Consider the following 15026-nt stretch of genomic DNA (forward strand, 5'->3'; position numbering starts at 1 on the left):
ATGGGAGAGCACGAGGAAACGACGGGATAAACGAGCAAAAACTAAGTTGAAGACTTCAGCGCTTGGTTCCGGGATTGTGCGCTTCACTGCTTGTCGCAGGCGGCATGGCCCTGCGGCAGGACGCCCGCCCTGTTCCGGAGGTCTCCGTCCGGCCTCCACACGGGCGTCGAGCAGGGGGGCAGGCCCAGAGGGGGGTGAAACCCCTCAGCCGAGCGGGCCGGGGGCAGCCTGGGCCTTGAGGCAGCCCGGTCAGGCCCGGCTCAGCCGGTGAAGCGCTGACGGGCGGAAAGCTGGGGCTCTGCGGGGGCACGCACGGCCACGGGCAGGCCCCAGGGGGTCCAAGTCCCGAGCAGGCACCGAGGCCCACACCTCCCTCCCGCCCCGCGCAGCCGCCGTGCCCGCGAGCCATTGGCCGGCGGCGCGCGCAGAGGTAAGGCGGGAGGCGCCCGCCCGCCGTTCCCCGGGGGCCGCCTCAGGGAAAGCGAAACCAAAAGGGCGGCGGGGATAGGGGCGGGAAGGGGCTCCCCGCGGCGCGGCTCGCTCCTCCCCTCGGCGCCGAGGCGGAGCGGGCGGCGGGCGGGCTCAGGGCGCCCCCATGGCCCTGGCGCCGGGTCAGCAGGCGCGGTAGCCGGCTCGGGCCGCCGCCGCGGGTGAGCCGGAGGCGCCCAGGGAGGGCGAGCCGGACATGAGCCTCTCCGCCGGGCTCCGAGCAGCGGCCGGAGGCTGAGCCAGAGAGAAGTTTCCCCGGCGGCGGCGGCGCGGCGCTCCCCCATGCACGCCCCCGGCCGCCGGCCCTGGGGCGCCGCCCGGCAGGCGCCCGGCGCCGGCCCCGCCATGGAGCCCCGCCGGGGGCTGCACAGCAGCCCGGACCTCAGCCGGGCCGAGCGGCTGAGCGTGGGGGAGCTCCGCTCCCTCTTCGAGGCTCGCTGCGCCGCCGTCGCCGCCGCCGCCGCCCGGCAGCTGCCCGACCCGGCGAAGAGGGGCTGCCGGCCGCCCAACGGGGTGCTGCCGCCCGTCATCCCCCGGCTCACCGTCACCGCCGAGGAGAGCGAGGAGGCGCAGGGCGGCCCCCAGGCGCGGCCGCCGCGCCCCGGGAGCGGCTGGCTGAGGACGGACGGCTCGCTGCACCTGCAGTCCCGCCGGCTCTCCACCTCCTCGCTCTCCTCCACCGGCTCCTCGTCCCTCCTGGAGGACTCGGAGGACGACGTGCTGAGCGACACGGAGGGCAGGAGCCAGGGCATCGTGCACCTGGAGCGCGGCGAGGACACCAGCCAGGTAGGGGGGCGCGGGGGACGCGGTTCGCCCGGGAGGCGCTGCCCCCCCCCCCGGCCGGCGAGGTGCGCCCGGGCGTCCCCGTTGGCAGCGAGGTGTCCGTGACCCGGCTCCGGGCGAGGCCCCGGAGACTCCTGGCGGGGGGGGGCGGGGGCGGGGGCAGCTGCGGCTGTGCGGGACGCGGCGATGCGCGGTGGCTGCGCCGAGGCCCGGCCGGGTGCGCGCTGCCCGCTCCGCGGTTAGGCGGTGCGCGCTGTCCCGGCAGCGCGGGGGCACCTTTTGCGATCCTAAGTGGGCTGCTGGTCTGGTCTTGGGTTTTTTTGTGGTTGTTTTTTGGTTGGTTGGTTGGTTGGTTGGTTTGTGTTTTCCCAGTCTCCTTTATCAGATCTTCACATTTTAATTTTTTTTTCCTCAGGCATTTACCAGGTGTGGGTTTTTTTTTTTTGTTTTGTTTTGTTTCTTCCGATCCTGGAGTCTCTGGTTGTCAGTTTTTCGAGCTGCCTGTCGCTGTGAGCATGACAGGAGATGGGGAGGAGCTTGGAATGGGTAGAATGCGTGCTTTTGTCCCTTCTGGCAGTAACGCATTCTTCTCGGTAAATCCCCTCTAATTTGGCAGCTTTCATCCATGAAGTGCGCTTCTGAAGGCATATAGTTAGTTGCTTTCTCATGATCTTTAATATATATTTGCCTGAGTCCTTATATTATACTTCTTGGGGTTTCGTAACTAAAATACAGTGCTTTAGTGAATTCCTCCTCCCACCTTTATGGAGACCACAACTTAAATTGTTGTTCCACTGCCAGCTCACTGGCACTGAATTGTTTCCAAGCGGAACATGTGTTTTGAGAAAATGTATAAGCAAGAAGTAATGCTACTTGTAGGTGATACCTCCAGCTGTACTTTTCTCATGGTAATTGTGGGTTTACTACTTTAGAGGACACGTAGTACAGGAGCTAAAACACTGTGCGCAATGTTGGTTTTGTTTGCATCGACTTGCGGCCTGGTTTTGGAAAAAAAAAGACATTTTGTACTTTGTCATATTGCATTTCAAGAAACCAATAATAATAATAATACTTAATTCGTACTTTTGATCCTGAGATAGAATCTAGTGTGTGGGGGAAACAATTACTATGGTATTGCTGTTTGGCTTTCTTTTCTACTGTACATGCTGTGCTAGTGGGGATTTTGTGAGAGTAGCAGAAGAGTAGAAATTAAAGGTGGGAAAGGGCTACTGGATCTTTTGACTCAATATCCGTGATATTGCAGTGGGCTGTATGCGTGGTTAATGGGGAACAAGAATTTAGTGATAACACTTCAGCAGTACGGAGACCTCTGAGACGGCATCGTGACATCTGGTGAACTTGTCTGTGAATGTAGGCCGAAGCAAAAACTGCTCTCCGGGCAAGAAGCCGTGCTGCCGTGAGGCTTTCGCTTCTGCATCTCTGAAGTCATTGGTATTATATGCAGTATTGAGTCTTTAATCATTCATTAGAACTGTATGCTTTAGATACATGCATTATGACATGCACGTATCTAAAACATACACCATAAATGGATGCAAGTGGTATTACTTCTAAATTATATGAAGTTTCCAGGCACTGCAAAATTGGAAAAGGCTGTAGTCACCTTTTGATGACAAGAGAAGAAAATTTTAAAAGTGAAGAAAGTCTTTAACAATGATTTATAGATAAACTAAAAATAGCTGTAGTACACATATTTTAAGCTCTGAGAGAATGTCCTGTTCATTTAGGTGCATGGGAAATTGAGAATTTCAGGAGCATGCTGAGAATTCAGTTTTTGGAAAAAGTTTTTGCAGATTTCCCAAGTTCAGTGTGGCTCCAGGATTTTTTAGTGTCTCGTTGGTAAAGTAAGTATTCACTCAGCTGGTAAAATACTGCGTGTTTTTAGTGGCAGAGTTACTTTTCCATACATGCAGCGTGGGAGGAGGGGGGGCAAACTGCCCACCAAGAGCCTGCATTCTGACTGGTGTTCTTTATCTCGTCGTCACGTCTGTGGCAAGTTGGCAAACTGGAGCTGGGACTCGTACCTAGGACTCTTGAAACAGCAGAACTAGTTATCACCAGCTCTATGACATTGCCCAATAAATGAAATGGGCCAAATCTTTTATCTGCTTAGTGCAGGCTCATGTAGTTAATCCCTCCTTTCCTTCCTGCATTACCCACCGAGAGCTCGAATCCCGGGAATCTGCTGTTTTCCCCGTGGTTGACCACACTGCTCTTCCATCTCGGGTGGCTGCACTGTGTGCTGACTGGAGGTGACCACGACAGGCTTGTTCTTGTGTTTGATGTCTTTCGGCACTGGGCAGTGCGGTGATACTAGCAATCCCTACGCTCAGCTGTCCGGTCGTCACAGGCACTGTATCTTTGGTGAAACAGTGAGTACGTAGCATGCCAAAGTAGAAGTCTCCGCTTTGAACCTCTGTGGGTTCAACTTCAGTAGGAAGGACACATCCTGTATTTACTGTTGAGGCAGGGTGAGTAAGCATGTGTTAGGACAGAAGACTTTGGGTTCAAGGCAGGCACGTACATGTGAAAATAACTAGAAATTTTAGGATAGCCTGAGGAATGGTTTTATACTTTGAAGAGTCCATTTAGAGGTAAATTGGCACATTTGTTCATATTTATTGTTTTTAGTTTATGTATTTTAATAGATGAAGGCTTGTTCCCGGAGTGGAACACAAAGGATAGAGACTTTTCTGAAGGAAACTGAAATCAAGGCTGGGCCAGACTTGGTGTTCCCTAATTCATGGGAAATTGTGACATTTTGAAATTTACCATGTATTGGAATTTCCTTAGACTTTTCTTTGGAAATATTAGAAATTAATTTGGAGCCTGGCACCTTATGACTAAGCTCAGACCAGCGCTTGGAAGTCTGCTGGACTGTCAAGCCTGCCAGACTCCCCAGTGCCTAGGCAGAGACCTTGGAAACCTGCCTTGGTCTTCAACTGCGGGAGTAGAAGTTCTGATAACGTTCCCGTTATCGGGGCTTCAAGGCTTCCACCTGCAGACCTGGGAACTTGAGACCTAAGCTGAAGAAGACCTTCCCAGGCTGCTCAGCTGGAGGCCTCTAGTGTTCACCTGGAAATCAAGACTCAGTTAGGTCTTTGAAATACTGTGGACTCTCAAGCTACCTGTGCAGGTCTATGTGAGAGAGAAGGAAACTCTGGAGTCCTTCCACTGTGTATGGGGCTTGCCACCTTGGAGTTATGGGGCCTTAAGTCCTGGGATGGTAAGCCTGGGAGTGCCATCCCCAACCGTCCCCCTTGGAGGATGGTTCTCCTTGGCAGCTCACCAGGTGAGCAGAGAGTTTTCCGTCTGAACATGAGGAAGAACTTCTTCCCTCTGAGGGTGACGGAGCACTGGAACAGGCTGCCCAGGGAGGTTGTGGAGTCTCCTTCTCTGGAGATATTCAAGACCCACCTGGACAAGGTCCTGTGCAGCCTGCTGTAGGTGACCCTGCTTCGGCAAGGGGGTTGGACTAGATGACCCACAGAGGTCCCTTCCAGCCCCTACTATTCTGTGATTCTGTGAGTTCTCCAAGAGGTTGAGTGATTAAGTTAGGCAGTTCACAGAGCGTTCTAGGTTGAATGAATTGGCACATCATGGCAACATTAGATTCTTGCTTCTTATGGATTGCAGTATGCGGGCATGTCCCTGGAGCCTTGGGGCCTCTGTTGGGGGGAGTGAGTACCTTGGGGCCGGTGACTGATGACACAGCTCCAGCCTGGCTCAGCAGGGACAAAATGCTGTTCGCATCTAGGCAGGCCCGCCTTGGAGAGAAGCTCAGGGGGTAGGTGTTCCAGTCCCTTGGCACAAGTTCTGCATTTCATTTGGCAGTAATTAGCGGAGGTGTTGGAAAGTGGACTGCCCTGGGTCTCCTGGAGAAAGACCCCTCTAGCAATAAAGAGTTGTGAGAGAAGCCTGTTCTGCTGTGGTCCTGTTAGCTGAACTTGAGGTTCTCTGAAAACCAATTGCACAGAGCTGTGTTAATGTAATTTGCATAACACCATAGCTGGAGCTTCACAGATCTTGGCAGTTCACTTAATAAAAAATTATTGTGGTGTTTGTTTTTTTTTTTAATAGCCAATTGACAGAATAGATTTTACTGTATGACAACAGTTAACGTTACTGCTTTCCCTTGTGCTTAAATGCGAAGCGTGCTTTTTCTACCCTTGCTTCATTCTATCTGGGAAGTGTATATACACAGTTGAATCTTGCAGTGAAAGCACCAGTGTTCCATTTATAGTAATGGAGAGACTGCAAAAGTTATCTATTTCTGTATTCGTTCTGTGAGTGAGCAATTTTAAGAAATACGTGAGCCTGGTTGGCACCTTCTTTGTTGGGACAGAGACTTTAAAAAGTGGTTTTCACAGAGAATAAACACCATGATAATGTACGGCAGCCTCTTGTCCTCTTATAGGAGAGTGTTATTTACTAGATAGGAACATGCGAAATAAATCTACTCGTTCTCATAACTGTGACCTGTCATTCCGGATTCCTAGATCTGTAACCATGAGAACAGCTGACAGCTTGCTAGAGAAAAAGCAGTTCGGTTCTTGCTTGCAGTGATACCCGTCCGGTAACTTTGGGGGATAGCCGTTAGCGATGCCTATTTGGTTTCACTGATCTTCTCACCGGTATTTTTTGTAATATCAAGCACCTTAAAATGGACAAACATATAGAGAGGCACACACACTTATTAAATACAGATCAAAAGCTTCAACTACTTCAGCTCAGGGGTGGGTTACATAAGCTAATGCAGTAGAACAGAATTGTTATTTTTAAATGGAGAATGGGAACGAAGGGATGACATAAGTAAGACTGTTAATGGGTTTTTAGCTCACTTTCCAAAGGAAAGAAAGCTTGTGTAATCACTCTATCAATGCCATTTTAACAACTTTAGTAGATTTCAGCCAAATTTGGCAGTGGGATAGACATCTCAAAGTTTCTTCAAGAGCTCTTTAAAGTTCCACGAAGATCAGCCTCTGGGACAAAGAGAGGAAACCAAAATAAGCGCATACCTTTTCTTCTCAGGGGGAGGAAGTACGGGATGAGTTTGACGGTTGTCTTCTGTTTTGCTTGTTAACTAGCATATCGGCAATGTGCATACTGGCTAGCTGATCAGTGCTTGTGTGCCTGTGCCAGCCGCGGCAGTTAGTGTCTCTTGTCCTGAGGGTAATTAGGAGAAAGTATGGGAGGGCAAATATGGTGCTGGGAGCTGGTGAAGTTAGGGAATGTGGAAGGCACTAGCTGAGGGACGGGGGAAGAAGGTGAGGAAATTGTGGGGAGACATGGAAATGTGAGAGGGATTGGAGTTTTTTTTTTTGGCCCAGGCCTGTAGAGAATGGTGACAAGCTGTAGTTACTCTGATAAGGGTGCAGGACAGTAGACAGCAGTCAGGTGGAAACCAGGCTTCATTAGTTTGCTGCTCATGGAACAGCTACTTTTAATGGAATGCTTTTCATAGTTCTAAAAAACCTGCTGATTTGTAGTGATAGGCCTGTATACTGAAATATTTCTATTGTGTGCTGAACAAATACGAGGTGAACAGCAGCAGAGTACATTCCACATTTCTGTGTTGCACAGTTATTGGGCCAAAACTCTGAATTGGGAGCCTTCTCTCAGTTTGAGGATGGTTTCTTCTCCACTGTACACGCGAATGTTGGAGTATATTGAAACATCATCAGTATCAGTTCTAGTGGTGACTGTTTATTAGTAATGTAGATTCTTGTCTGGTAGGAAATGAGTTAGCTCTTACTTACCAAATCTGTTGAGAGAGAGGCAATTAAATGTCTTACCAGTTAAGAGTTTCTGATACTGGACATCTCCAAAATGGTGACTTACAGGTTACAAGATTCTTCTCTTTTGAATCAGTTTCCCTCTGATAGTTTTCACTTTTTGGATGTTAAAGGACATATTATTGCTTGGGTGTACAGTTTAAAATTGGAAGAGTGCTATTGTTATTTTTTTTCTTATGGACCTATTGTATTAGATATGTTACAGAAGTTTCTCTGTACGTGCACTTCTACAGTTCAAACCTCCTTATAATGCTTATTATATCTGGAAAGAGAGAAAGAAAGTAGCAGCGACTCCTCATCGTCGGGTGATGCATTCAGATTTAAAGAGGAATACCTAAGCAGATTTTTTTCAGGCTGTTGTCGACTCAGCAGAGTTGAAGATTAATTTGTGAAAACCCATGCCAGTCTGAAAAGGAATAAGGGTAGTGGCTGGAGCAATAGTTCGGTAATTTTGCATGTCTATGTATATTTTTGGGTTCTGACACTCTTACCCTATTAGACTGGTTTGATGAGGGTGAAGATGTTTTTAATCGAGCATAGACAAAAATAACCTCTCAACTCACATCTAAGGTTTATTATAAATGGAATGTGTTAAAGTGAATCAGTTTGATTAAATGCTTACAATGCAATGCAATTTAATACAGCTAGTATTTTTGGAAGCTGAGAATGCACATTATATTTGTGGTAGATAGCTGTTTTGTTTAGCAGTGACTGAGAAAAGAACGAAGGATCATCATACAGTGTTTTATGGTGATTGTCTATAAAATGTGGTGGCAAAAAAGGTGATACTATCCTTGAGCATCTTGGAAGAAAAAGTGATCTTGTCTTATGTACAGCACCAGTAGAATCACTGTCTGTCTCTCTTCTACCTTCTCTGTCAGTGTATTTTTTGCAGAGAAAGGGGGCTGAGGCAGAAAGAGTTGGCTTGTCAGTCCGTGTTAATTTGGATCTTGCATAGCGTAGGTTTAGATTGCATTTTAAGTGCTCCTCTCAACTTTCTCTACCAACAGAGCTTCCTCTGAAAAGCTCACAAGTTGAGCAAGATGGTGTTGTCTGTCCATAGCATAGCATGCCTGGGGAAAAATATAATTTAAAAAAAAAGGCGGGTGTTAGTCTCCGTCAGCTGATTCTGAGCGAAAGCATAGGGAAGGGGGAGAGGCTACCTGCTGATCCAGTGGCAGACTAGTAAATACATTGGTATATTGTTTCTAGTGCTTAACTGATCCATTCCTGTCAGTAATGGAGAATGCTTTCTGGGATAACACATAGCCAGCAGCATTTGGGTGGGTTTTTGTATCGATAAACACTGAGCTTCCCACAAGGGATGAAATCGTCCTTTCCATTCCAAAACATGGAAGAGTGAGACTGATGCTGTAGAAACCTAGCCTGAAGCCATCAGGCGTGGCTACTACTGCCAGTTACCAAACCTTCTATTTCTTGGCAAGCTCGGGAAGAAGTTAGCCAAAGACCAATTGGCAGCTCATTTGAAGCAATATATGTAGACCTGGAACAATCCAGATTCAGAGCTTGAGAGAGAATCTCCAAGCCAGTTGGTGACTATAGCAAGCATGACACAGACTCTGCTTTGTGGGAGCTTGGCATTAACCCAGAATCCAGGAACACTCCTTATCTGCAGGCTGATGTGTCCAAGTAAGGTGGAGCAGTGAATGCAAGCTCTTTAAACTGTTTACCCCATCCCACCGATGTCAGCTTTATTTTACTTGCATTCAGCTTTAATCCGCTGTTCTTCATCAGCCTGCTGACGTCATCCATACTTGAGCCACATCGATAACAGAGGTGTGGTTACAGGTGGTAAAGACTAGGTATAGGTACATGTTATCTCTGTGGGTAACTGGCACCAAAATAGGTACGATTCGTCAGTCCACCAAACGATTACCTGTTTAACAGGAAGCTGGATGTCCCAGAACTGTGTGAGCGAGAAAGCTAGTGGCAGTGGCCCCAGTTCACGGGTGATGTGTCCGGGGAGAGTGTGAACCACTGTAGTCTTCATACAGCTCTCATGTGATAAGGGTAGTACCTCTTTGTAAGTTACACTGAACACTGCACAGAAAGAGAATGCCTTTTTTTTCCAGTGATGGTAAGAAATCATCGTTCACTGTCATTATAACTGATTCTGTCTCCTGGTCTCTACCACATCCTGACGTAAAATGATCCAGTCTTAGCTATAGCTGTCTTCACTACTCTGAGCTGCTACAGAGAACACAGCTTTCTTTGTGTTTTAGCTTTTTTTCAAGCAGCTCCGTATAGTTGAGAACACTGCAGTGGTTCTTCTCAGTGATGTTAACTGTGGACAGTGTGTCATTTTTGTGCTCTACTTTCTTTGCTTCCTGTGGTGGAGTGCTGAATCAAATGCAGGTTTCTACTTTTCACCTTTGAAGTGCTGGTGCTCCTCAAAGCATGTACGTAGTGCACACAAGGGATGGAGGGAGCTCAGCTGTGAAGGACGTGGTCGGCCATCCCACTTTTCAGACACAGGTGAGCTTGAGGAGGCTCAGCTGTGCACGAGGCAGCTGTGACCTAGGCTTTCCCAACATGAGAGGACCATCTCCCACAGGGCCTGGAGAGCCTCTCCAAGCACAGCACTCCTTTGAGTGCCCTTTTCAGCATGGGTGTCATAAATGCACCGGATGTGCTCTGGAAAGGAAGGGAGGATGAAACACGGTTGTCACGTGTCAGCGCCTGCCACTGCTGGGGCCTGTTCAGAAGCTCTGAAATCACCACCTTTGCTGAAAATCTGCAGAGATCCTCTGAGCACGTGGCACAGGTAGTGGTCTCCTCTTGCGCTTTCAAATGACGCATCTGATGGGCAGGCGCGCTGCGACAGGAAGCTGCGTGGCTCTGATGCAGGCTAGTCAAGAGCAAAACTTCGGAAATGAGGGAGGTAAGAGGGTTGTGATAGGTACAGGACACAGGCAAATAGGAGGAGAGTAGTTGGGACTGGTTGGGAATGCTCCTGGAAATGCAAGAGAAAAGACTAGACAGAAGATCAAAACTTACGGGCAAGCAGACTATTGCTTTAAAAAACACAAAAAATACATGCGCAGAAAAAAAAGCCCACATCAGGAGAATGTGAGACAATTATATTAAGAAATCATCATTCAGTCAAGCACTGAAAATGCATGAAATAAAAGAACTGAAGTGACTGCAGTGTGGGCATATTAATATTCTGCAGTCTTTAATGTAGAACTCAAGTAATAAGCTTTTTTTATATTTAGGATCAATTCAAAGGACAAGTTACAGTAACATTGGGCCTGATGATATGTGTTGCGGGGCCTCTGTTTCTTCGTAAATAGGTATGCAACAAATCGGGCAGATCACAGGGAGAGAAAGACTGACTTCCCAATTTTAATCCTGCTGAACGCTCATCTGGAGAACTGCTTGCCTTTCACAGTGTCCCTGGGAGAGATTAGGCAAGCTATTTATGCAGACTTTCACCATGGCTGCTAATTGTATTTTTCTCATTCTCCTATTGACTGACTTGAGTGTATGAGTCTCATTAGCAGAAACACTGAATGTATGTACCTGCAACCAAAGTTCATGGGAGCTGTTCTACAGTATAGTATAACGCTAGGCCGTAGGAAAAGCGAAAACTGACACCTCAGGTCAGGCTTTCAAAATTAGTGGGTACTTTTCAGCTTGACCTATCTTTCCTTCGGTATTTTCCCCAGAAGATGTGAATAAAAAAGTTTGCGTAACGGAGATTTTGAAAACAAATTAATGAAGATTTGGAAAGCACTCTACTACTGCAGTGATGTCTGTCTTAAAACTACCACACAAACCTCAGTAACTGTGTTTACAGTACATTTCCAGTAAGTGAAGTAAAAATGGTAAAGCCAAAGGACAGAATGGAAAAAAGTTGCTTTTTATAGAGCCAGGAATTGTTTGTTTACACTGAATGAATAGGAACCACAATATGTTATTATATAATTAAAGACTATATCATAAGCTCTGCAGAAGAGGATAAGCATTGACATAAAGAGGATAACTAAAGATTGCACAGGAGACTTCAATTCTGAAAATGTCTAACTTTTGAGTGCTCAGTTTTGCATTTAAGACATTATTATAAAGTTCCAGTGCAAACATAATTCTCTGTCTGAACACGTTCCAGTAGTGGAAGGCACTGACACATGACAACAGCGTTTCATCCTCCCTTCCTTTCCAGAGCGCATGCTGCAGAGTGAGCTAGAGCCTGTAAAAAGGGCACTCAAAGCAGTGCTGCTCTTGGAGAGGCTCTTCAGGCCCTGTGGGAGATGGTCCTCTCATGTTGGGAAAGCCCAGGTCACAGTTGCCTTATGCACAGCTGAGCCTCCTTAAGCTCGCCTGTCCCTGAAGACAGACACAGTTCATCAAAACAATTTGGGATGGCAGACCCCACACCCTTCCCAGCTGAGTACCATAAATCCCTTATACGTGCTGTGCCCAGCAATCTTCCATGAAGGTCACTTCTAAAGACTAGCGAGTGTCTACTGCAGATGAACCTGAGGTTCTTAGAATTTGCTGTATTTGGTCAGGTTGACTTCTGCTCTTCCTGTGGCCTGCTCCTGCTTTGAAAACTCTCCCCTTGCCAAATTTCAGGCTCCTTCCTCAAAATTCAAGGTTCAAAAGCATTTCAGAAGATTCATCAGAAGTTCTGCAGTGGGATCAAGATGTATTTTTTTTTAGCCTTGGAAAAAATTGAAGCTTTGTTGGACTTGTTCAGTCTGAAGCAAACAGGTTTTGCGCTTCTTGGAGGTGAGTAACAGAGCAGTTCTCAGGAGAGGGAGATGCACAGAAGCAGAAAAACTCCTTGTACGTTGGGGCTTTAGTGGCTCTACAGGAAATCTGGGGTTTGAGACCCTGGTCTTCTGAAAGAGGCAGAGCTAGAGCACGTCTTAAAAGGTGGCCTCTGTTTTTCTCCATTGCTGTATGCTTATGCGATGCTGTGATAGAAAGGATAAAAATCTGTGTGAACAGTGTTTGTGCTTGCAGAGTGGCTGTTTGTTATCTCTTGTGGGGTTTGAGTGGGTTGTTGGCTCAGTGCACTTGACCTGAATGTTCTAATCGCGATAAACTCTGCTTACTGTGGGCTCCTTCCTCAGCGGTTCCCACCCATGCGCATTCTGTAGGAACAGTGGCGCTGGTTCCACAGAGGGTCAGCTTTGTTCAGAGGATAATGTAATCTGAAGAAACTAGGAAACCTGCCTACGCTCCAGCTTTCACTTTTCATAGTACGAAATGCTGAGTGTCAGAATTTTGGGCTGATCATTTGATACAGTTTGTATTGTCTTGCTCTGTGGAATTTACATAAGGAACTTTTTTGCCTTCTTTGTACTAACCCAGAAGGAGTAAGCAATTAAATCCCAAGGTACTCATTTCAGGACAGATCCTGCCATTCTGTTTAAAACCTATGAGAGGATTTTAAAGTGGAGGTTCCTGACTTCCAAGGGCTTTTGCCCATCACTTGCTCATGATGCCACCATGGCTACCAAAGGCATTCAGTAGAAAAAATAATGAAGCCATATTTTAAATATGTTAGAAAGAAGTGAGTCTCTGGAGTTCTCTCTGCCCTAATGATCTGCATGGATTTGGGCATTAATCAGCTCCTGTAACAGTTTCATGACTTGTTTTCCCAAAGTTTGTAGCAAGACCAAAAAGAATATGCGACTTACTGCCTTCAGCAATGAGACCAGGGAGGGAGGAAGTCCTGTGCTGTCTAATAGCCCTGTGCTTGTTAATCCACATGCCAACAGTTTCCAAGTCTTTTTTCCAGCAGTAGCACTGGCTGGTGTTCTGAGCATGGTTTCCCATTCCAGTGTTAAAACTGGAGTGAAAACTACTGATTTTTTTTTTTTTTTCCATCCCTGTATATCTATTGGGATTTTCTACATTATCTCTAGAAATATGTACTCTCCCATTGCCATATGTGTCTTGATCCCAGTCTGCCTTTTCAGTCCTTAAATTGTATAGACAGCAATCCTGTCTGGGACAGGGGATGGCTATAGGATGAATGTAGCCAAGTTGCCAATTTTCTTTTTACATTTTATTTTGTTCTTCAAGAAAAAGAGCTGACGGCAGAAAAATCAGTCTTGGCTTGTGAAGTAGCTTCTCTGCGTGGCTTGTTGCCCTGTGTGCAGCATAAGCCAGAAACTACCTGCACATGACATTTCAAATGTTTGTCTTTTCTTTGTCTGCTGAGCCTTGGTGTATTAAGGTCGATCACTCTTGGGTTTTCCTACCAATGTCCAATCTGGCATAGAAGCTGCTGCTTGCTCTGCGTTTCAGCAGGCTGGTGTAGGTGGTTGTGGATACGGGAGTGTGGCTTGCAGTCCTGTTGCTAGGAACCAACAGTATGAAATTCTTTTAAGTTTTCTGGGTTTTTTTGGTCTCTCTTACTATGAGATAAATGTTTCGTAGCTGAATGGTCTATGTATAAATTACACTCTCTTTATTTTATTTTATTTTTAGGTGTGTTCACGTCTTAATAATTGGCAATTGATGTTTGTGCTTCTAAAAAGGTGGGATCTCCATGATCTTGATTGTAAACATGTTTGTTTACCTTCAGGGCAGAGGAAGCATACTCTGTACAACACATTCACTATTGTTCAAACGCCCACAACTCTTCAGGAAGGCAGATGGCCTTGTTTCAGTCTTTCCTTGAGTCACTCCTGCTTATGTAAGGTCTGAATTTGACTCTTTCTTAAGGCTACATTATGGAAATCAAAATCTTAAATAATCCCTTGTGTGCTGGGACTACCTGCTTCTGATACGGAGGAGGAATTCAACTTGCCTTTCTTGTGTTGTTCTGCTAACAGAAATTCTGTTTTGATCCTGTAGTTTTGCTCAAGGGAGAAGTCGTCTTTTCTCCGAATTCCTTACATGGTTCCCAGTGCTGGCTTGGCACAGGAAGAGTTTCTCTAATCTTAGGTTTTCTCCAAAAACAAACAACTACCTCATGACCCAGAAGGCCCTCTCGCTCCTGTGGTGGAAGTTGAAGGATCCCCGTTTCCATTTAGTCCTGGATTTCTCCATCATTGCCACGTTCCATTTGTGAACTTCCATCCTGTCTGGGACACTGGCCTCACCCTGTTTTGATGCTGACCCAGATAAGAGTATGGGGTTTGTTTGCTGGCTTTTTTTAAAAATCCTTTCAACACAGTGGTTTGGAATAATCTCACACTTACTCTGTTAAAGCTGAGAGTTATTAAAGTGGTTGCTGAAGGATGTGGCTTTCCCCTAGGTAAATAACACACCCTGCCGAATAGCAGTGCCTATCGGGTGTTGACGCTGGCATTCCATTGCAAAGGGTGGGCCATATTTGAACAGTGGCGTACATGATAGGTGAAGCAGTAACTCCTTGTGCGTCTTCGGAGGAAAATGGAGGTGTGATTTTGGAGGAGAGGAGAGATGTAGTACTGGACTTTGTCTTGTGATGGATTAGAAGAGCAGATGGCAAACTGTTACCAGTGGATGTCTGATCTGTTTTTTACATGACATATTTTTAGACTCTAATAATCCTTTTCACTTAACGCTGTATTGCTGCTTATTTGAATACTTGAATGGCTTATTTGATGAATGCCTCTAATTTAGTTTGCAAGCATTAATTACTTAAATTGTTCAACAGTGTTCTGAGCTATTGCAGCCTGCAGTTGTGGGAACTGGAGCAGAGAAAGGGCATGTCTGGACCTAGACCCATACTGAGGCAATGGAGTTTGATCAGATCTTTTACAAATGAGTGTCCAACATTTTAGGATGTGAGAAGCTGAATTATCATGGTAGGAACGCAAAAAAGTTATGTGTAAGTACGTTTCAGAAATGAACACCTGTCAGTAAGCTCTTTATATGTGTATATGTACATGCATGTGTACCATAATTTCAGAAATCCTGATTTGTAGACAAGTGTTGGTGTGAGGGACTTAAAATTTAAGTGAATGTTTTAAT

General features: G+C 46.6%; 1 protein-coding gene across 1 annotated transcript in view; it reads left to right on the forward strand.

The window, feature by feature from the left end:
- The first annotated feature begins 676 nt into the window (after positions 1-676).
- The window catches only part of ITPKA (inositol-trisphosphate 3-kinase A), a 40224-nt gene continuing 25874 nt past the window's right edge, over positions 677-15026 (forward strand). The window contains exon 1 of the mRNA XM_075426185.1: positions 677-1275. Coding sequence (XP_075282300.1) covers positions 772-1275 — 504 coding nt within the window. The 5' untranslated portion in view covers positions 677-771. The remainder of the gene's footprint in view (positions 1276-15026) is intronic.

This window comes from Opisthocomus hoazin, chromosome 7, assembly GCF_030867145.1.
Source record: "Opisthocomus hoazin isolate bOpiHoa1 chromosome 7, bOpiHoa1.hap1, whole genome shotgun sequence".
Classification (NCBI taxonomy): Eukaryota; Metazoa; Chordata; class Aves; order Opisthocomiformes; family Opisthocomidae; genus Opisthocomus; species Opisthocomus hoazin.